Consider the following 25,010-nt stretch of genomic DNA (forward strand, 5'->3'; position numbering starts at 1 on the left):
ATTATTTTGATTTCGCTGAAGTAAATGTCAACAACGTCTTTGCAGCTAGTTATATGACTCTATCTACATCAATGGAGAGAGGAGAGCAAGAACATTCAGTGAGGTGTTTCTTGCTATAAGCGTCACTTGTTGTGATCAGTGTGAAATTTCTGGTAATACATTTTAATGCACATGAAAACAGCAATGCTAAGTGCCTAGAACACATATCTTTATCAAAGTGGCCGAATCAAGTCCGTGGCTTATACGGATTGGTCCATGACACCGTTGTAAATTTTGAAAATATCAGGGCAATCTATGTGGCATTGTGGATAAGACTCTTAACTTTCAATCGGAGGTTCCGAATTCGAATCTCGTCAAGTGCCTATACGCCCTTGGACAAGATGTTTCCACACACCATGTTCCTCTCCAGCCAGGAGTACTTGGCAATGGGTACTTGGCAATCCTAGGACAATAACGTTTGACTTGGGCCCTCTGGCAAAGCAGTGGCAATACCAAAAAGACTGCCCCGAATAAAGAGGACCATTTATATCTCTCTATGTCATATATCTAACTTCATCAATGATTGATTCATCGGTTACTGGCATCGCTAAGAAAGCATAAAGCTTGGGTCAGTGACCTCAACTGAAATCAGAGATTAGTTGGTGGTTGCGCAGTGGATCAAGGGTTGGTCATCGGATTCACTCTGATATTACTATGGATCATAGCTCAGTGGCTGACGTTATTAGGAGACGATAGCCCAGAAATGATCTACCGCAGATTACTTTACTATAAAACAATCAGCCCATTGAACTCCTGAAGTCATTTTTTTTTCTCTTTTATCCACATCAGTTTGGATAATGCTTGCACAGTGCTCAAACTACCAATGTACATTCAAGTCATTTTGCCTGCACGCACAGGAATGGGCATTTATATACACGCACACACATATGCACAAACGCTCACACTTACACATCATCACACACAAAAAACAACAATCGGCCCAACTAAAAGGAGAAGGGAGTCTCCATAGTCATGATAGTATGTATTAAAGCGTGCGTCACCAACTCAACGAGCCCTTAATCAGTTTCTTCTTTGCCTTTAAGACACAGATAACGATGAGCTCATTGGACGTCATCTCAAGAAAGAAAAAGTAAATTGGTCTTACGTCAGAGCGGCTGTCTTGGATATATGCCTGTTTATATACCTATATTTTTCATTCGCCAAGCTAAGTCCTGAATACACGCAATAGTTATTTCGGCTAACGATTCGTTCATTGCTGATTTAATGCCATTGGCTTGTGCGGTGCAAAACTGAGTCACGCAGCCTTCGAAGTACTGAGGGCGCTGTGACTTGGAGGCGATTTAGATTCGTTCCATACATATAGGCCTATACATCCAGGCCTATACATCCGATGTCTCTTAAAGTTTCTTATGAGGCTAATTTCTTAGATCGTGTGACCTCAATTCAGAAACTTCAGGAATTACGTGGCGTCGTTCCTTTTCAAATAAATCCTTATCCGTAGCCCCATGATTCAACATAATACAAGGGCAGTCACCCTCGTTTTGAATCGATAACATATTGATATTCAGATCTGATAGGAGAAATTTCTCAGTGATCTATCGGTTTCTTCGAGATAGATTGCCCAATCGGGTGAAATTGTTTTTCTTTACTTCATTTTTTCCCCTTTAATCACGAACCCTTTGGGAGTATTACGTAGTGGTTCCGAAGTAACGAAAGAATATTTCTCTTTGATCGTGTGCTCTCGTCTGCTATGCAGACGTGTTTTGAATTATCATCTGGTGTAGTAAGAGATGGCAGATCTAACGCAGACGAACATTGCGCGGTAACATTCATCACCCTTGGGTTGTCTTCTTTATGCAATGTCTACATTTATTGTCTTTGGATTCCATGAGAACATTTATGATGGAAAGTTTGAGTATCTCTCCTTCTCCCTTTTTCTTCAGAAGTGGCTAATTTCAGAAGTTCAGACGACTTTGCCTCATAAGACAAAAAAAAGTAACTTCACTTCTGAGAAGCGACTTGGAGAAGGCCGGTGTCACACAGAACCAACACGAAATAAAAGTTGAAACTCATTCCACTTAGTACAGGAAGATATGATAGAAATTAAACAACAAGCAAACAAAGAAACCACCCTTCTCCGCATGTTCCAATGTTACATTAGTAGCTTATTATCTTATGGTTAATTTTTTTTTCTTAGCCTAAATGCAAACCTGAAATTCCTATTATGCTTCTTCTCTTTCTTTTTCTTCTTTTTCTTCTCCTTCTCCTTCTTCTTCTTCTTCTTCTTCTTCTTCTTCTTCTCCCCTCCTCCTCCTCCTCCTCCTTTTTTTCAATTCAAAGTTTATTTCATTTTTCGACAAAGCATATATGTTATACACTTCTTTTGATAACAAATAATAAGGTAAACAGAACATGATGCAATGAAAAGACTGTACAATAATTGAGAACCTTATAGTAATTATACATTGTAGAATTCTTCCTTCTTCCCCTTTCCCCTTTCATACACGTTAGCCACCACCCTCGCGAGTAAAGTATCAGTGCATACATTGACTCCGGGATTTTATGTGAGTTCTTGTGTAGCACTATTATCCTCTACAGAATTCTGATTTCGCGTCGCCAATCGTTTCCTTATGATGTAGTTTGTGGACACTCGTTGTTTCATGGTTGTTTCGTTGAAGTCTCAATTTCGTATGTCAGAGTTTTCTTTTCGTTACTAAGACTTTGAAATTTAGTCGAACTGTTTTCATCACTTGAAGAAGTAACATCGGGATAAACTTGAGGATTTATTGTTGCTCTTCTTTTCTTTTGTTTTCGCTATCCAGATAATGTTTTAGTTATCCTAAGCTGTATATGTTCTGATATTTCTTTGCGTCACAGTACAATGTAATGGTAACTGACGTGTTTTTTCCTCTCATTCATTCTCTGTTTAACTATATATCCATCTACCAATCTATCCATCTATCTATCTACCTATCTATCTTTCTATCTATCTATCTTCCTATCTTTCTTCCTATCTATCTATGGGATTATTTCTAACTATATATATCTCAATATTTCTCCTTTTTCCTACTTTCTACCTCGAAAAGATGACGTGTGCGACCTATGCTTGATGACTTTTATGATAAAAATGGAAATTTGATTATGACGACTGCGGACATTAAGTTACTCAACACACACACGCACTGGCACACACACACACACACACACGCACACATCCACAAAATTGTCAAGGGCGGAATAATATGACTTATCACCAGTTGATAATGGTCTTGGGGCGATGTTAAAGTCCTTTATAACAAGAAATGTTGCAGTGTGTGACTGAAAATGCATCACTATCTATGGTTCGCCAATACTATCTTGACAACCGAAATGAAAATAGACCGTTATCACCAGACACTTGTCAACATCTCTTTTAGGTAGGTAGCAATAGAAAAGAGAAAAAAAAGCGAGGTGGTGAGGGTTGTTGGGCGGTCCTGTTAAAAATTCTGTTTCAATACTCGCGACAAATGGGTCGATGGTGTCCTCTGAGTGCCCAACTGATCACAGTTTATCAATGCTTCAATCAATGTGGCGTCCAACTCTTGTGCGAGCGCAGGAGCTCTTAAGATGGACTGAAGTATAAGACGTATCGTCTGCTCGTATCTTTACCCGCGAAAGGCGGGAAAGTAAAAAAAAAAAGACAAAAACACCGTAAGGCTGTACTTAGCGGTGATCAGGGTAGATGACCAACAATACTGAAATGGAGATCGGATGCCAGGGCACTTTGACGAGCTTATCATCGCTACACACTCGCGACGACAATTTGTTTCAGTGAGGTTATGATAAATTGCTTTTTCTCCCCGTCACGTGGTCCACTGCTTGATAAATCAAATTAGCCCCCCTATCGAGGGTAGTGGCGATGCGGCGCGCGTTGCTGTATGAACGTAATTATTTTCTCATTTGAGTGCTATTGACAAGCTTTTTTGCTTGATGTTGTTTCCTTTTTGGTCTTGGCTCTTCGGAAAGCTATAGTTGCCGATTACAGAGTCATATGCAAATTGTTCGTCGGCCATGAGTCGGATCAGCGTCATTTTGTGATGTATTGATTCTTTGCTCAAAAGGGACACACCGTAGCGATCAAAGCGTGTTAATTGACAAAGACAACCTGTACCATCGGTTGTGAGAGATTTTTCTCCTTTTCGACTCTCTCGCTGCGGCTAACGCTCTGTGCCCACAACATCAAGGGAGAGAGAGAGAGAGGGGGGGGGGGGGAGACGCCATTCCATGACAATACCCAACGTTGCTCCCGCTCAAGTAATGAATAATGAGAATGATGATGGCTATATGATATGAAAAGAGTGACCCCTGGTTGCCCTATATGGACAGTTCACCCGTTGACCACAAGTGCTATCAGTGGTCAAGAGCTGATAGTGATCGTGAGAGCGAAGGTAAAGTGAAACGTCTCCTGAAACCTGAGAAATCTCTTACGTTATTTTGCATGAAAATAGACAACAATTTACACTTTTGTATATCATACATACAATATTTATTTATTTTATTTCCAGTTTTATTTAACCAGGGTAGCCTCGTCAGTTATAAAACTGCTTTCAATGAGGGCCCTTAATCCATACAGTGTATGAACGCAAATACACTATCATAGGCATATTATGTTTATAACATTATGTATCTACGCAGTTTCGTATGTTCTCATTATGGTTGATTTAACGTATTTGAGTAAAATATTCTGATTCCTGCTTATTGCAAATATTCTTATAGATGTAGTGTTATTATCTTCTCTAGTGGTTGAACCGACGCTTATGATGATATGGTTTCTGTTAGTTTTAAATTTCTCGAATTCATTTATCTGTACATCGTACTAGTACATGAAGGAATCCCTCTGGTATGTTAAGCCCAATCCCAGCCACCAAGAGCCGCCTCAATCCTTTCCCAATAGCTGCAGTTTCAAATCCCGATCATATCTTACGACAAGCTGACAGGAGCAAATTTTCTTAATGAAGGTGAACTCAAAAAAGGGCAAACACTCAGGTCAGCAGTTATTGTGCTACAGATCACCAGAAATAATTGTCGCCTGCATTTTTTCAGTCAATATTATGACAGAAGATATTCTAATGACTGATCTACATACTGTATGTGAACGATGATCCCATGAACTTGTTTTGTTCAGTTTTTGTTCCTTTTTGTTTGAGGATGGATTGCATGCATTAAAAAAAAAAAAATGTAAAGTACGTGCTTACGTTAGAGTGGTACAACTGCGTACCAGGCATTGCCGGATTACCGACATGCTTCTAGCATTGAGTGGACTTGAAGGACTGTGTTGTCAAGAATGTTACAGCAGAGATAATCTCTGTACTGTCATGTCTGGTCTGCTTGCTCTTGACACAATATAGGATGAACTATAATGATGTCATTTATGTAATTTCCTTTCACGTAACTTTGTTTGTATTGACCTGACAACACTATCATGAATATTGTTATCTCCTTTTGAAATCATTCGGTGTATAAGATGCCATCACATGAGAAAAAAAAGAAGGGTGATAACGGCTGTTATTGTTTTTGTCGTGTTTTTGTTTTATCCAATTCAATGCTAACTTTTTGTAATTCTATTTTGTTTCCTCTTTTTCTAACTTCTATTGCGAATAACTATATAGGAAAGGAAGGGAGTGTCATTCTTATCTATGACTCTATTTTGGGCGTATCCGTCCAATAAAATAAATATGATTATATGAAATCGTATCACTGCACTTTGCGAATTTGACGTGGTCTAACTCCAAACAGGGATGTATTTTCATATCCTTAATCCTAGCTGTCCCGTCAGATTCGAATTACATTTCCTCCATTCAGTGTTAGCTGCTCTGCACTTCTTCTCCTTCTTCTTCTTCTTTTTTCGTTCTATTCTTTCCCGCGTTCAAAGTTTAATATCCCCCCCCCCCTCATACTTCGCCGCTCAAGTATAGATTTTCCTAACGGCGCGTGCGTGTTTGTGCATACACGACCGACTTATGGGTCTTGTCTTCTTCCTACAACGATGTGTGGTGTACACCCCGTGGCAATCCGCCCCCCGTGGGGCACTGGCACAAGCTTCTGTCAGATAAAGCCTGACTTTGTCCGGGGGATTATATGCGCGTGTCCAGATGCGGGTATTCCAGCAGGTAGTGAAGGGAGTCCCTATCCGCCCGGTCGTTGTTGTCGCCATGGTCGTGATCGACGGGGTCGAAGCGTGGGCCGTGGCTAGTCCATCGATTTGACCTGGATGGACGGACGATTAAGCCAGCGAAAGAACCCGTCTCTATTCCGGATTCCATGAATGATCCCGCGACATGGCGACAAAAATTACCGTTTAGCATGTGCCGTCGGGACGGTAAGGGCGAAATCACGTCCAGTGCCGCCGGCCAGGGAAAGGGATTGCCAATATGTCGCAAAGTAAACCTCGTCACCGTTTACTCATTTGCGCAATATTATGTTATTTAAGCATCATTGACGGTCCGGAATCGAATGCCGACGTATTTGCTGCGTGAGAATATTAATGATGATAATGAAAATCAAAAGTCAGGAGATCTCGTCTGCACTGAGCTTCATGTTCGTTACCGAGGTCTGTCCTCGAATGTAGCTAATTATTTCAGCCTTCTCTTCTCCAATTCCTGTGAACCTGTCCTATTTCTCTTTCTCTTTTTCCTCCTCCTCATCCTTATCCTATAATATACGACCCCCTCATATTGCTCCTCCTCATTGTCTACGTTGCATCTGGTTCTTGTGACTTCAACCCCTCTCTAGCGTCATTGATTAGTATACCAGCTTTTTCGCAACCATACAAACACACAGTGTTACACACAACATCTAGGCACTCATACACAAACAGATTCATACACAATCATGACTTAGTCACACACACATACAAACACACAAACACGATCAAGCATACAAGCAGAAAATCGGGCTATTTGGTTATTCGGAAGATGATGTTTCATTTCAAGTCACAACCGGGTTTTTTTTTCCTTGCCCCATCCTTTATCTTTATCTCTTCCCTCCCTCCCCCCCCCCCCCCCACAAAAAAAAAATGTCTCTAATTGAGATACCCTTAAAGAAAGTTAGTCTCCTTTCAGCTCCACAATACGCAGACGCTATTCTTCTTTTCTCATTTCGTTTTCATCTTCGTCCTCATCTTCATTTCGTTTTCATCCTCGTCCTCCCGTCAATACTCCTCCGTCTCAACCTTCCCTCTTCCGATTGTCACTTTAAAAGTCAACGTTCTCCACCTCCTCTACATGTGCATCTTCCTCATATGTAATACATACCATCGTGCCTACCTCTACCGGATCGCATCCTTTTCTCCTCTTCCGCGCTGGCTGCAAGCCATTCCGAATAGCCGGACCAGTGAAGGCATACTGAATTGGCACGTACAGCGCTTGAGGACTAAACTCCTTGCGCATCAAACACCTCCCCCCACCCCCCCCCCCCCCCGCCCCGCCACCCCCTCTCCCAAGCCCCAACTCCCTAGTAAAATGGTTTATCACGCACCATCCAAGTCGTACGTGTATTCTCCCTTTTACCTTATATACGGTTGTTCCGTCCCATGTCATTCTAAACCCCTTGCCTCGTATTGTTGTCCTATTATAATACTATGTTCCAGATATGCGGGATATAGCTTATGTTAATGTCACTGTGCCACTCACATGAAAAGCCCACACAGACCGGCAGTGAGTGGAGTTGGAAGAGGGCATGGAATGACCCCCTTCCATCGCCACACCCATGCCGTGCCGAATACCGTTTTCTCTCTAGATGAGTGTCTGCCGCAGCGCCCGCAGATGTGGCGATCATCATGTCGTGTTGCTAACATGTCTAAGCCACTTTCTGCTCGGGAATCGGTTATTAAATTACTCCCACATGTATACACATTTCGTATATTCAGCTTTCGACCAAATTGAAACTGAAATGATTACATCATTTTAACACAATTCTAGTAGTATGGTGCTGAACATTTTGTGATGAACATAAACACCCAAAACAGAATAGTGTCCACGTGACTTTATTGCCCTCATTTTGTACTATCAATGGAATGAAATTATACCCTGCAAAAACAGGGTTCTAGCTCTATCATGGCGTATGAAGGGCGGAATGAAGATTCTATTGGTTTTCAATGCAGTTTAGACTGAAATATCCCGAGGGAAATAAATACGAACCAGACATCGCCAGATTATAAGTATGTAGCACGGTTTGAACTATGTATCGCAGCTAGGTTTCTAACCTAGAATAGCAATGACATTCGTACGTCATACATAATGCAGTTTTGCCGAGTGCAGGCTCCGCTATGTAAGACTGGGGCTTAGATGTGAGATCAAAATTCACATTTTCCTATGATGTGTTGAGATGGAGTAAAGCTGTTCAAAAAATAATTTCAAAAGAACAATTTTCAGCTCATGCATTTACTATGACTGTATTTGCATACACGATGACATACATGGATTGAAATATAGCGTACATAACATTTCAAACTCTCTAATATATTATACTTTATCATATATCATGTTACAATGTATTCCTCAAAAAGAGATGAACATATAAACAAACTTCTAAGTCATTCCCTACACATTCATATAAAGATAGAATGTGACTTATAGCGCACTGATAAAGTAATGATGCTACCCTAGAGCCACTGTATTTTAAATGAAAGAGAATCAAGAAAGGTGGAACTGTAATCGTGAAGAAAATCTTTTCGCTATAAATTCCGCGACGAACTTTTCTTGTCATTCACTATAATCTTCCACATTAACCCGCTCGCAGAATGTTTCCACAAAATCATGCATGCGTGTGCCACGCAACATGACTTACGAAAGAATGAATTAAAAAGAATCCTTGGCGACATCAGAGGGATGAAAATATTAACGACTATTTAATTCTTTTAGGACCACTTACGTTAAGGAACCATTGAAATTATAGCTAATGCTTTTGCCACAAGTGCTGACGGAGTTGAACGCAGAAGAGCGAAATAATTCTCCATGCGAGATGATGACTATGGCTGGAAAAAAAGTGCGTGGGGGCGGCATCATGACTTTTATGAAACATGGGGAAACAGGTGGTAAGAATGTTAAGAGTTAGTTTGATCACATGACGCAGTTTTATCATCGAAATATCTAAAACAAGATTGGATGTCTCATTGCACTCCCTGAATCATCAAGACATTCTTGTTGGTTAGTCTCGCTTTATCTCATCTCATCTCATCTGTCGCTATATCTATCTATCTATCTATCTATCTATCCATCTATCCATCTATCTATCTATCTCCCCGTCTATTTATCCATCCATCCATCTATCTATCTATCTATCTATCTATCTATCTACCTCTAAGTATATCTCTCTACCTATCGCTCTTTACCTTTCTCTGGCTATTCTTCCATCTCTTTTTAGTTCCTTGTCTCTCTTTATATCTCTCCTTATATCTTTCTCTCTCCGTACCATTATCTCTTTTTATCTACCTCACTCCATCTCTCCCTCTATCTCTCCTTATATCTCTCTTTCCTTATCTCTTTATCTATCTACCTCACCTTATCTCTTTCTATCTACCTATCTATCTATCTATCTATCTATCTATCTATCTATCTATCTATCTATCTATCTAACCTTAGCACCTTATCTCTCCATCTGTCCTTATCTCTCTCTCTGAGATCTATCTGCCTCACCTTATATCTCCCTCTATCTCTCCTTATCTCTCTATATCTAGGTAAGTATCTCTCTTATTCTTTTCTTTCTCTCTCTTCTGTGTCTGATTCTCTCTCTCTCTCTCTCTCTCTCTCTGGCTGTCCATGTCATCTCATTAATAATCTTATCCCTATATCATTTCAGACCAATAATGCAATCACTCACATTTCAATAATCTTACTCTGATGATAATCCTTAACTATAACCTTCTACACTTTCTATTTCTTGACATTACTCTGTTGAGATGTGTGCATTGCGCGTGTCATCTTATCCTCAACTTTCATTCTTGCTTCCTGTTTCCTCTTGAACATGACACTGCCTGCATGTGAAGACTTTGATTTTTCTTAACTACATAGTCGCGATTATATCTCTTCAGCCCTCGGTTAAGACTCCTTATGTTCGTTTGTCCCTTTCTCACCCCTCGACGAAGTCGTTAGCCCACGAAAGAGCCAACGAGCTTACAACCGATCATGTTTACCAGGTACATCCGCTGCCAGCTACTCTCACAATAACTGTCTTCACTTCATCCAGGCACACATGTCATGCGGGTGATATTAATCCCCTCCACTGATTGGATTTCTTTCCCCCAAAATACGATATGTGATAAAACGGGCCGGCCATATAGATAGCTGCCATCGCTCGTACTATCCGTTTTCGGCACATGCGCTGGTAACGTACGCAGAGACATATCGTGTTCGCCAGCGTGCAGAGACTGTAACGGTAACAGGTCACGTGTGTATAAAGACACTGAGCTGGTGTGGAGAACGAATTTCCGTTATCTAGAAAGGATTTTTAGGAGTAAGGAGCAATGTAGAAACAGGGAAAGTAAGAATGAAAGAGAGGGGGAGAGGGAATGTCATTGACATTACAACACAGTCGCGTTTGAAGAAAAAAAATGGGGGAAAGAAAAAAAGAGTGGCCTAAATTGATTGATAACACGTATCAAAATTCAAGCGACCGCACATTAAAGTACGTGCTCGCTCGCCGTTTGCTAGCGAAGACAGGAAAAATGACTTAATCATCGCTCATGTGTGTTTAGCTATCCCAAAATAAATACACTCAGCGGTATAATAATGCACCCTACGTCCAGTCACGCCAGTTCCGAAAAGAATTCCACCTCACGCGCGCGGTGATGTGTGCCCTGACGCATTAGCTTTCTTCTGTGATTACGTGGCCTGGAAATCAATTGGACTGCACCGTTGAAGACTATGCGACATGCCACCCTTTTGTGACCGATACACTCGTGCGACAGTTTTCTTTCAGATTATTCTCTTCGGCGTCTTATGCATCGCACCATTTACGTTATGGATACCCCGAGAAACTGCATGCAATAAAGGTAGCAAATAGAACAGTTTCTACAAATCCTTCGGCTTTACAGTAAATGCCTTGCGAGAAAAGAAGATATATATGACAATTTTCTCCCAATTAACGGAATTAAATTTGTGATAGTATATATTGAATGAAAACTGAAAAATCTTTCTAATCAGACTTTCAAATTCTGCGAAATCTGAAAACGACAACAACCGTTTTGGAATATGATGATTCTCTTTTGTATGTGATTATTCATGTGTGATTTTTGTGCTTTAGGCTCTTTTCTATTTTCAGTTCAAGACACAAAAAGGGAAATGGTCTTTCATTGTACTACTAATACTATATAGGTCAATTTTCAACGAAAGCCTCCTCTCTCTCTCTCTCTCTCTCTCTCTCTCTCTCTTTCTCTCCAATAATAATAATTATAATAATCAAAATAACGATAACAAAAGCAAAAATAGTGATATTGATAATAATGATAATAATGATGATAATAATAACAAAAATAGTAATTATTTGTGAAAATGATTAAAATGGTATAACACTAACAAATCGCTTGATACTGGCGTCTGTTAGCGAATTAATGCGAGACAAAGAAATTAAGTTGAAATACATAATATAACTTATTACCAACATTGTGATATATGTATTTGTATACACAATTATACATAACAAAAAAAAAAGATTTATTAAATAGGTGAGTTTTAAGAATTGAATCAAAGTTGTCTACATTTTTTTAGAGTTTTGAAAGTGAAAAGGGAGTTTTTGATATAGAGGATAAACGGAGAGATCGGGTTGAAGTGAAGGATTTAATACCAATGAACTTGTCCTAACAACCTACCATTCATTTTTTTTTTCTCTCTACCCTCTTTCTGGAGTATCATGAAACAAGTGTTTGCAAATGTGCTTTCTCACTCCTCTGTAAGCCTGCTTTTTTTTCTCTCTCTCTCATTTCTTTTGCACCGTCCACTGGCCGGATCGAAACGGTAAGCGAGCCTTCTTAACAACAACAAAACGAAACAAAAAAAAAAAGAATCGAGGCAATCCAGCTTATTTCGGTAAACGAACATCTGTACCGGATTAGTGCGTCCTCTTTATCAAGCATCCAATAAAATGGCATCGCGCTACACAATTTGGACGACTAGTTATCCGTTTGACGGACAGGCAAGCCTTAACCGGCGCCGTCAAATTGCCTGGGAGAGACGCCTAATCTGACGTAATTGTGACGTCTGTTACAAAAAGGAAGACAAGAGAGTTAGTATGTGCGTGTGGATTGAGGTGGAGGATGAAAGGGGGAGGGGGAGGGGGAGCATCGTTAACAACGGCGATGGCATCAAACAAGCGGGTGTACTTTTTGGAAAAGTGGAGTGATAATGTCAGATCGTTTTCAACTTAGCCGGGCGTGACAGCTTTTTCGTGATACCATCAACGTGCAGCGAACGAGACGCCATTCCTCCGCCGTACTAGGTATGATGCTTCAGGGCATTAGCACCATAATGTTTATTTGGTAGGTTAAAAAAAAACAGAGTGTTGTTGCAAACAGGGCGTGTTGTTAAAAACGTCATTCTTATAAGTTTTGGACGTAATGCCACCTAAACAATTCCTATTTTGAAAACTTGCTCTGCGATCAGCTAAGAGAATCGATTCATATCTCTACAACTCTGATGATATAATGACGACACTGTCTTTTTGTATATAAATATATATATATATATATATATATATATATATAGATGATATATTCATATATATGTATATTACATAATCATAATAGATAATTATTTATATGCATAATAACTTTATATTTTAGTGTATATGTATATATATATCTATATTTAGGCCTATGCATTATTTATGTTTATCATACAAGATTAAATGCATATATTTTCCATCTCTCTTTTTTTTCGTGTATACTGCAGGTATGTATTACATCATTGTGAAAACCACTTTCCTTTAGCAAAGATTGCAGACTGTGTAGCGATCACGAAGCAATCCATACTTACGTTTCTTTAAACATCTACCATGCTTGAGCAAGACAGAGATGGAAGGGGCGGGGGAGAGAAAAGTGAAGAGGAAATATTAGTAAGAGGAAACAATTTCTTGTATACTCATGTACATTTTTTTTTTTCTCATCAATAATGGAAACATTCACTGATGTACACCTGTTGCTGGAAGTTACTATATCAGGATCATACATTTCTCACACGGTTTCCTATGAGATAGAAAAAAAATAAGAGAAATATATGTATACAGAGAGAGAAACGCAAATTTAGAGAGAGTGAGATAGAAAAGAGAAACAGTATATTCACTACCCGTCGTGAATGGGTAAAATAGAGATCTCAATTGACATCTCTATTAGATAGTCTGTGAAATTTCAAACTGGCGGTTTTGGTCGATACGATGCATGCCTCTACAAATGGAAATAACGTGAAGTTGCTTGATACCTTGTATTTCCTGAAAACGTGAAGAATATCCGGTTTGGCTGTCAGAGGGGAAAGTGAAGAGAGAGGAATATGATTTGATCTCAATTCTGGTGTATAAAGTAAACGAGGAAAAGACACCAAAAATGGCAGTTCGTCTAGATTATCACAAGGTTGCTTCTGAGAAAAAGCTACGATAACGTTGTATACAATAAATAATGGGTGTTGTATATCCTGTCTGTGTAAGGGGCTGTGAATGAGTATAAGTTTGCACATCGCAAATGCCATCGAAAACTTATCGACATCAATTGAATATCACATTTTTGTTTTAAACAGGAGGCTCTCCATTCATGCTTGAATGAAGAGGAGGAGAAAAGAAAGGTAAAAAAAAAAAAGAAGTAGAATGAGACGCCAGAGGGCGCTATGTCTCTACTCTACACAGAAAGGGCTCTGACTCTACGTCGAGCGTTCAGTAGTTAAGTTTTTTTTTCGTACTCCCCCATCATACTTTCCACCTACTGTGTCGTATAGATAAAACCGGGATCCTGTACACTGCACGGTATCCCCTTTCGCGGTTACTCTCGTTGTTAATGCTATCAGGAGTAGATATGAAACACTTCACACCGTAGAAAGTCTAGCGAGTGTCGCATAATGCAGCTGTGCTACGTCTACCATTCAGATTCACTAGAGGAGCCCCTGATATTATCCAAATTAAGAATATTATGCATAAAGGTGGTGAGCGAAACTCTGTTGCCTTTCTCTTCAAAGAGCACGGATTGCTCTCCACTGTACATAATGCCGAGTATTGTTGTAGTTGTCGTTGTGTTTATGTGTTTGTGTGTGTGTGTGTGTGTGTGTGTTCTCTATATATTTTCGGGGCAATAATGATATTATGATGGCAGAGATAGCTTTTCCTCGTTGAATTATTTTTGTGAGTATGGCGTTCTACCTATAACACAGTGTATATTACACTACCGGAAGTCTTTAGTGGACCTCTCTATTCTTTTTTTTTTCCAACTGAAGCATGACTTTGTATTATTTCTTTTTTGCCATAATGCGCTCTTATGTTTATCGATATCACTCATTTATTGCAAAGGCAAATGTTTTTGTTTATGATGTAATACCTGATCTTGTGTTATGTTTTGTTGGAAAAAGAATAAATAATGAAAATAAATGAATTGAATTAAGTTGAATTGAATTGAATTGAATTGAATTGAATTGAATTGAATTGAATTGAATTGAATTGAATTGAATTGAATTGAATTACATTACATTACATTACCGGAAGTCTGAGAGCACATCAGTCGGTAGCTATATAAATCCACAAAAGGTTATTGTAATATCATACCAGTCGTGTGAAAACCACTCGGAACCTCTAGTGTTATTTGACGTTTGTACGAAGGGATTTCTTTGCAGATTAACGTATAGACTAACAAAATGACAATAATTGTATGAACATAATATGACTATCCGCATGTAGGATTCCACAGATTTCACTGGATGATCATCAGTTATTCATAATTTCATAGCAATCATTTCATAACAATCTTCATACATTTACGTCTTTCAAACCAGAGCTGCTCGTAGACCAGAAGTGTGCTGAATACTTTATTGAGGATGTCAATGTTGTATAACGTGCAGAATGAGCTCGAAGTGCAAAGTCACCTACAATAATAAGCTCAAAGTAGTTCACGTGCTTGGTCTCCCTGTGGGTCTAATTAACATTGAAGTTTGACGTGTTAAGCCGGATATTAAAGCAGGGTTTTTTTTCTCATCGAACTGAATGATCCTACTTCCAATGATAAAGTTGTTGCGTTATACCATCATAAACTGCGGTGGAAATAGCTGGTGATACAAAACTGGATAAGGTTTAATAAGCATTCTTCCAAGCTATGTAACTCATTTTTTTTTTTACGATAGATTGTAGTTCTACACACGTACATTAAGCAATAACCTCTTTTAGACGTGGACAAAATCCGAGTTTTCCCATCAAGTTTGCATAATTTACCTGACTATGGTGTTATTACCCAACAGGGATTTATTACTTGTTCTTGAATATTAACCCATATTGCAAAGTCATAGAAATAAATAAGAATAGCATCAAAGCAAAGCAGCACACTGTATCAAACTTTCTTGGGAGAAGACAATAATTTTGTATATATATGTTTTTTTTTTTCTATTTGCCTCTCTTTTTTATTCATTTGATAATGGCGACATTTAAATGAGACAAACGGCAATACGCTGACTCACCAGTTAGCCACCGACTTTGATGCGTCTATGCGGTTGGTTGAGGGCGCAATTTGCCGCGCTAATTTGGCGTACGTCGTGCAGCCGGCCGGTCATTCGTTTGGCGAAAACCCGATTCGGAGTTGTTTGATGTCAAGTTTTGAATACTGTAATACCGAACAGACGAGTTGGCCCCGTGTCGTTAAAAGAGATTTGTTTTGGTGATACTGGCGCCGTTTCCTTCTGTTCTGACTCGTAAACACAGGCTATTTGGGAGGCCTTCTCCCAAATATCTTGCCACTGCAAGCTGGGTTCTGATATTTTGTTATCACCAATAGACAGGGGCGAAACGACGCGTACGCGCCTGTGCATCATAACATTCACAACATAACCATTATACTTCCTCCCAAGTGATGACAGTCTTCATACGGTCCGCACCGGTTATAGCCCATCAGTATTCTTAAGAAAGCTATTTAGAAGAACGTAAACGGAGGATGAGTGTTCAGAAGAACCTCTTTCCAAATGTTATTTGCTGTATCCATGTTGATTTATTCTCGTCATATAACTCAACACTGTCATAAGACATGACGACGTTCCTAGAAATCATAATCATATCTCAAACTACGAATCATTGCCAAGTATGTGCGTACGACAGGGAATCACCATTAATGTATTTTTTGCGCAATATCCATCTTTCAAGGCAAATGCAGACTATTTTCTTAATACTACGTAAACACGTCAATTAAGATACATTAGGTCCCTATATCATTGCTATTCTTTAACTTTATATAAGACCATTTTACCAAGTCTTATTGAGTAAAATTGAGGAGCTTCGAAATGACAACTTAGCTCTCGAACACGTCCCCATTACGTCAACGTGAAAACTGCCGATGTGTTTTTGCTTTCCACAGACAATTTATTCATTCCCTCTATTACGAATGTGCCACAAAGTTATTAGACACAAATCTCAAAGTGACCCCAAGACTTGACATAAGTCGGGTTCAAATTAGATGAGCAGAAATCTAGCGAACCATAATTCCATTCTTCGTATGTAGATTTGTAGCTGGTTTAAGATGTAATTCGAATCACGTTTGGGTTTAAAATGGTATTAATACCACACACATTTTTTTTTTTCTGAAAGTTGAAAGGGGTGATGCAAAATTGCAATATCAAATTAAATTCAGATCTTCTCATGCAGAGTCACCTATCGACTGTGAGCAATCGTCAACGTTACACCCATTTAATGCCACCTTAGTAGCTAGTAATGATGCACTGCAAAAAGTCCGGTGTTAAACATGAAACACCGAGCTGGTGTTAAATTTCGGGTGCTCATTTGTGGTGTTGGATTAACACCTTCGGGTGTCACTTCAAAATATAAAATTGTTTTTTTTTATAGTTTCTTAGTTGATTTTGGTTTTGAACTTCAGCAGGACGATCAAGAATTTTCCGATAAAGTACTTGATTTTTGGAAAAAGGTGTGAGCACATTTACTCCACAGTAACACCGGTTCGTGTGGTCTCCTTTTGAAGCTGGGCTGGTGTTATACCATTGACATTAAAACCAATATCAAATCAACACTCATGCGGCGTCATTGATGAATTAACACCAGCGTAGTGTCAAAAATATCACCAGCTACAGTGTCAAATTAACACCACGAAGTGCCAGGTGAACACTTTTCAACACCATCAGAACATACTTTCTACACCTGTGGTTGTGGTCCTCTATTGACACTTGATTGGTGTTAGATTTAACACCCATGGGTGTTAAATCTATGGTGTTAAATCTAACACCAATGTTTTTGCAGTGTTGCAATGGTTATGTTGTGGACTTTTCCTCGTCTTTATCTTTGAATGATTTTGATATACTCACAGTTGTCGTAAAGTAAAAGTAAAAAGGCAAGTTTAAATTTCACAGAAAGGTTGGCTCTTTATCGTAAATTGAAGCATCGCTGTTTATAGTTCTGGCTTTAAGTAACATCTCCCTTCATAATGTCACGTTGTAAACTTAATGAGGAGAAGATCATTCATGGGTCTGTATCGCTGACAAACAAAAAAAGAAGAGATGGATTCCGAACTTCAGCTGTTAAGAATGATTGAAAGCGGACTCGATTCCTACTTCGCGAGAGAGAAATCTTCTCTTTATCTATTTATCTATCTATCTCTCAATCTATCTATCTACCTCTCTTTCTTCCATCTTTCTACCTTTCTCACTATCTTTCTTTCTCTATATATCATTCTCCCTTTCCGTTTTCCGTCTTCCTTTTCACTTTTCGATCTGCCGTGTATACATCGTCACTTCTGACGTAGAGGAACGTTTCTAATGACACTCTGTATGCAACTTTTATCTTTCACCTGCAGACAAATCCAATATGAAGACCACCTACCTAGTCACGCTCACCTTCTGCTGTCTCTTTTACCAGACGATCAAAGCAGCGACGATAAGCAGGTGAGTGTCGTCTGTTTCCCCATCTTCCCGCCATTGTTCCCCCGGAGTTTTTCTGATTCTCTGGAGGTCTGCCTGTGAATTGTGAGTGCGTGCCAAATAAAACAGCTGCGTCCGCACGCACGTCAACCGACGGAGGCGGGCAGGACAATAATTACGGGTGCACGTAACGTTGCTAGGCTTTGCAGATAGGCGCATGATATGAAATCATGTGTTCAACATATTCTATTTTTTCTTGTTTTATCCACAGTATATTTCATATATATATATATATATATATATATATATATATATATATATATAATATAATTATATATATATATATAATATATATATATATATACATATATATATAAAGTCACAACAGAGGAATGCAGGGAATGCATTAATAGCCAATCTTGATTTAATGAATAATCCGAATTTTCGAGGAACCTTCCTCTTCTTCAGGAATGACAGTGCGAATATTCACAATGATTATTAAGATTATTATTATTATGACTATTATTATTATGATTCTTAATAATCATTGTGAATATTCGCACTGTCATCCCTGAAGAAGAGGAAGGTTCCTCGAAAATTCGGATTATTCATTAAATCAAAATTGGCTATATATTAATGCATTCCCTGCATTCCTCTGTTGTGACTTTATTATTGCTATTTCTAGTACTGCCAATACGCGGAACAACTACTCTATATATATATATATATATATATATATATATATATATATATATATATATATATATATATATATAGATAAGGTAGTCCACGTGTTGGCAAGATAAAAAGATAAGTAACAAAGCTGCAACAAAGTTCATGCTGTATTCACCAACGGTTTATTTCTTCACACAAATTTTCGAGCGTCTCGCCGCCCTTTCTCAACACTTGAGAAAGGGCGGCGAGACGCTCGAAAATTTGTGTGAAGAAATAAACCGTTGGTGAATACAGCATGAACTTTGTTGCAGCTTTGTTACTTATCTTTATATATGTATGTATATATATATCTGGGAAGGATAGAGCGGGTATATCTTTTTGGCGCCATCATCGTTCTAGTGGGGGGAGTGGTGGTTGGTTTGCTTCCTTATTTCGGGAAGGATTTATTTCTGCACCTTCAATGATACTTGATATTTAACAACATTTTACCAACATAAAGTTTGTAAACAGCAGGAGAAGACAAAATACGTAATGTAAAAATGACAAATAGTAACTGGAAATAAAAATACAGAAATAGACTTGAGTTGATTTTACATTATGCGAGAACATAGATATTAGTAATAACAGCCATAGAAAGTGCAGATGGTCGCCATATTAAGCTTCAAGGAATGGCTGGACTTTTTATATATACAGTGACGCGCAAGAGAGCTGTAATCATAATGTGCTGGGTCCCTCGTCGGCTGTAAGATAGTGTGTGTAAAGCGGACCATATATTATAAGGAGAGTTAAAACAGGATCATAGAGGTATTCTATAAACAATACAGACGAACATGCCTGGATTATTTTCTTTTTGTCAGTACCACTTTGTCTTGCATGATTTGTGTTTGTGCTTGTTCTTTAGTTTACGTTGCCCCAAAGAAGCATTGAATGCTCACAAGCACTGCATGTGGTACAACGGGTCCGGACCAATTAGGGGCTTTCAGTTTCCTCCGAAGGACTACAGATAAAGAGGATATGATAAAGTCCCTAGCTTATGTAGAGAAATAACCGCTGCTGCCAGGGACTCGAACCATGAGGCTTCACAGTTAACAGTCTGTGGTCAACCACGAGGCCTCGTGGATGACTGTGGTCTTATCAGAGTGGCCAAGGCAGTTCTTCGCTCTGCGAAGATTTTTCCTTTTGATTTTGTCTTTCTGTCTTAAATCATTGTAAAGGGAGGGAATCCAGACCTGTTACAAGCTATTATTTGTCTGAAAAGAAAGAATAACATTTTTTGACCACAACAGTTAAAATGTGATGAATATTGGAATTAAAGTTGTGAAATTGTGGGGTTGTGCTAAATTTTGAGAAACTGACAGCTCTCGAACAGTTGATGTCAACATTCAAAGGAATGTAAGCTGATGATATAATCACTTCACAATTTCCCATAAACAAGAAACTAACCAAATATCTTTTTTTTTTACCCGGACAATTATGATTATCAGTCACATATAGTAGATTTTAAAACTGGGGCACAATTGCTTTTGAACAACAACAACAACAACAACAACAACAACAACAACAACAATTGAGGTGTCCTTGTTTCACAAATTATTATTGCAAGTTGTGAGGCAATGACATCATCAACTCAATCAATACCACATTCGCATATTAACATTCACTGTTCAAGAACTGCCATTGGAAATTTTGGTAAATTTCATAGCTTAATTTCATCTTATTCTGATCGAATTTTAACAATTGTGCTTAATTTTATAAGTTTTACTCTTTTATATCAGACTAACATTTAAAGGCAATATTTTCCACGTGCAGATGAAACAAAATACCAGCTTTAGTACTTCAAAGTATGTAGTTTTAAAATGTGAGTCGGGGGTAGAAATAACAAATGTAAAAAAAAAAAAGAAATGTTAATCAGTATAATCAATGTTGAGTGTATTTAGGTATACAAAATGTGAACTATAATAAGATCGTTTCGAAAATAAACCGTCTACAGTCAACTGACAGTTATGGTTTATTGAGAAAAAGTAGTGAAATTTTTATATGGTCGGATGTTTTGTGATGCCTACTGACATATACATAAATGCATCAAATATGATAACTCAAACATTTTGTATATCAATGCCCCCAATGGTAAGCAATGCCTTTAAGTGGTTACCTTTCAAAATAATGTCATCCCTTCATCATTTTGTATGATATCATTATCGTTATTGCTTCATTCACAGAGATGGCCGACTGACTTCCTCGCAAATACGGGAGCTTCTAGACTTGTACCCATCAGACGAACTGGCCAGGCTAGACACTTTGGAAGGGTATGTTGATCGTTGAACTCGACTCATAGGGTTACATTTTGCAGACCGGAACTGTTTTGCAGGCACCCGCTGGGCTATAGAATAATTATAATTTTGGGCTAGAAGCATGAATTAAATTCCATAGTTTTGATCTATTTCATGAGTGTGAAATGTACAGGCATATACCTTGCACATGCGCGTGTCACCGTGGATTTTATTTCGGGACAGCGTAACGACGCCCTTAGGGGGGCGTCACGCTGTCTGGAAATGGGCACAAGACGGCCATACGAATATAGAATTTTCAATTTTGCTTTAAGCTGGCCTCGAACTTGGTTAAAAGCCAATCAACAGCGGAAGCAATCCAAACACGATGCCTTCAGAAGGTTACATGATGACATCCGAACCACACTAGAAGGATACATGAAAATATGAATCTTTATCATGAATGAACCATCGCATTTTTTTTTTGGGGGGGGAGGGGGAGGGGGAGGGGGAGGGGAGGGGGAGGGGAGGGGGGGGGAGGGGGAGGGGTGGTTGCCAAAGATTTTAAGATCTTGCCGCCGCTTGCGAAGTTACTGAGAAACTCCGTACTCGGGGGTTATACAATGGCTGAAGATACCCTCGTCAATGACAGGAAGGTCATACAATCAAAGGCGAATTTGAACATTTCCTTAACCAAGTGTGCATCTTTGCTCGATTTTGGGACAGTGTTACGCCGGCATTATGGGATGCCTTGTTGTTTTGCGATGTGTCACGTAGATTGAAGCTGTGAACATTTTGCATAATCCATGAACCAATCTACACTACACTACACTACAACTACACTTGTGAATTGCAGTTCCCATCTTCTTTTAAGATGTAACAAATGAGGAAATCCTTAACCCCCTCCCCCCCCCCCCTAAAAAAAATAGATATATAAATACTGGGATAATCAGATTACAGATACTTCCCACTACCTACAGTACCAAGGTTTACAGTTGCAAACAAAATACTACAATGATATTGAAGGATTTTCAAGGAAAAGCTCTGCAGTGTTGTTCCTGGCATTCGTATCAGCAACGATATACTAACGGTTTTATACAGAGCATTCAGATTATTGAAGAAGGACATTGATTTAAAAAAAAAAGTCACTGCAGCTAATTCATTACTGCATGGTCAATACGTAATCTTTCACGTAACCGGTGTCGTCTCATATTGAAATGAAAACATTATATTTCTCCCTATACAGTGAGTGTCAATGAATGTGGTCACAACAATAAAAATGAGAGTAATAATAATGGCGGTGGTAATAAAAATTGTGGTTATAACAATTATATCAATAACAAAGCGATAAAAATCATTCATGTTATAAAACTAGTACCGTCGAAGTTCACTTTTCAATTCAATTCAATTTATTTCATACCTCTCACACCGGATTCCATTGAAAATAATGTGAGCACAATATTTCGCACTTTGTCAATACATGTAGCAACAACAACAACAACAACAAAAGAACGCAGACACGTATATTACACAGTGATTTCGATGATAACTGGTTTTATAAATGTTGAAAGAAATGCTGTAGGCCTACTTCGAAACGTAGTAATTTATCTTTGGTTTCCGTCTTTCTGCGCCACCTTCAGTACAGAATCGTGTGCTAGTTCACACGCATGTCCTAGACTAAAGTGTAGGGTCAAAACGAAATCTTGGATCCCTTGTACAGTATTCATCGCATAATGGGCATCTGATAATCGGGAACCTCGTTTAAATGACATTCGCTTCTCCCAGAAACATGTCCAAAGCGTGTTATTTTCACTGGATAATCGGGCGGGGACCTCTGATAAACGGGACAATTTTTCTTCGATCTTTGATTTTGTTGATATTTTACACAAAAAATCTACCAAAATACCACAACAATATTTCAAAGATTCCCTCTCAGTTGTCGTTTACATCGAACTTAGAAAGCAAGCTTCGGACTGGTGTGTTTTGACCTCCGTCCATCCAGTACATGTACATGGATGTATGCATAGCCACGAAAGCGCCGTGTATAAGTATCCATGCCATTGCGAAACACCTGCTTTCGCGAACATTCTTCTCCCCTACATAAGCAAAGCCATGTGCTCGCTTGCAATTCCTACTCACATCCAATAAAAAACAAGCCTCGCTCACACAGCTCAGGCTGTGTACGTTGTTTAATCTCAGTCATACACTTTGAAGGCAAAGCCCAAATTCCTCGTCTCTGAGTGTTTCAACTTTCTATACACTATGATTTGTGTGTACGTCACTTAATCTTCCTCAGTTATGAATGAGCTAGAGGGCCGCGCCGAGGGGTAGCGTGGTTGTGTATTCATGTATATGTACAGTACGTCAGTATGCATGTGTGTGTGTGTGTGTGTGTGTGTGTGTGTGTGTGTGTGTGTGTGAGTGTGTGAGTGTGCACTATATGTACATGTCGTATGAATTTAGTGTATGGTGAATGCTCATCGCGAAATCGGGCACCCGCTTTAAAGGGGCCGTGTTTGCTACTCCCAACCTGTCCCGATTATGCGATGAATACTGTATTATGTATTGTAAAGCATTAACAGTTGTTTTTTTTTTTTCTCACATCTTCTGCAGCTCAAAGCGCTCGGGATGCTCGAGTTTTAGCGGCTGCATGCGTCTGCGACTGGAACAGGAGGCTGTGGCGGCCATGCTCCGCAGCAGGAACGCCCACCTCTTCGGGCTCGAGGGGGTCGGCAAGAGGAAGCGATCCGTCGACGATGCCGCTGCAGACATGAATGACGCCAACACGGAGTAGAAGCAGACAGCGCCCTCTGATGTCCGTCATCACCTTGTTTCTAGTAAGGTTTTTAATTTGTGCAGCTGCTTCGCAGTTCAATTCGTTCGTTTCATTTTGTTATTGTTGTTTCCTCCATTCCATTTCCATACATAGGCATTTCCTTGTCCGTGTTTTTGTCAGTCCGCCTGTGAGTTTTGCACTAAATCGTTTCACTCTAATTTAAATCATCTGTTGATGATTATTGCAGTATCGTGATAGGATATTTATCTTATTTAATTTCAAATACCTACTTTCCAGCTAAATTAATCATACGCATATTTCATACAACAATCTAGTGCATGAACCCACCCCTTCCCCTCCGTCATCGTCGATTAAAAAAAAAACAAACAAACATGGAATACAGGAAGCTGAACATCTCTCAGTTGCTTCGTTGCACTCGTTATTCCTTTATTCTCAGTACACCTTGAAAATACGAAAACACTATCATCCTAATGATTCTTGCCACTGTTCATTCTACTCTTCATTCTCCATCTCTGCAGCTCCGCGTCTTCTACTCATTGTATCTTTCTCACCCTCCTGGTTCCCCGTCAACTGATACCACAACGTCTAGCATCATCGAGAGCCTGTAACCCCTAGCAACCACCGGAAAGAGGAACAGATACTGCACACCGCAACATTGACAGCTGTCTCGGCCTTTGCTCCAGATACATCCGACACTTCATCCTTGGATTATCATTCCAACACTATACCTGATAATGTTTTTATTATAGTGCGGGCATCCTAAGAGAGTGTGCCCCCCCCCCCCCCCCCCCGTCCTCCCATTTGTAGAATATTTTTGGTTCTGTCATATTTCCCTTTATCTCACACGCACACACACACACACACACACAGACACACACACACACACACTCACACGCTCACACGCACACACATACACACACACTCACACGCACACACACACACACACACACACTCACACGCACACGCACACACACACACTGCTTCACACACACTGCTCCATCACTCGTCTCATTCACATTCTGCGCATTAATCCCCGTTGCCCGGGGCAACAAGAGGGGACCTACCATTCTCTCAGACGAGTGATACACCCATTCATTGAGGTATCAAATATCGAAGCTGTGGCAGCGCTCATCTTTTTTCTTCTTCTTCTTTTTCGTCCAAACAATCATCTCCAGCCATGGAGTATGTACAGGAGTTTTT

The 25,010-nt window shown here is 39.3% G+C and overlaps 1 protein-coding gene across 1 annotated transcript in view; it reads left to right on the forward strand.

Annotated features, from left to right (window-relative positions):
- Positions 1-24,559, forward strand: part of LOC139722857 (uncharacterized) — a 69,748-nt gene extending 45,189 nt beyond the window's left edge. The window contains exons 2-5 of the mRNA XM_071634141.1: positions 18,008-18,095; positions 20,966-21,052; positions 23,627-23,850; positions 24,329-24,559. Of these exons, the coding sequence (XP_071490242.1) occupies positions 18,019-18,095; positions 20,966-21,052; positions 23,627-23,807 (345 nt within the window). The 5' untranslated portion in view covers positions 18,008-18,018 and the 3' untranslated portion in view covers positions 23,808-23,850; positions 24,329-24,559. The remainder of the gene's footprint in view (positions 1-18,007; positions 18,096-20,965; positions 21,053-23,626; positions 23,851-24,328) is intronic.
- The last annotated feature ends 451 nt before the right edge of the window (positions 24,560-25,010 follow it).

The sequence above is a fragment of the Diadema antillarum genome, unplaced genomic scaffold, assembly GCF_040938485.1.
Source record: "Diadema antillarum isolate AM-2024a unplaced genomic scaffold, OU_Dant_1.0 scf00000174, whole genome shotgun sequence".
In the NCBI taxonomy this organism is placed as follows: Eukaryota; Metazoa; Echinodermata; class Echinoidea; order Diadematoida; family Diadematidae; genus Diadema; species Diadema antillarum.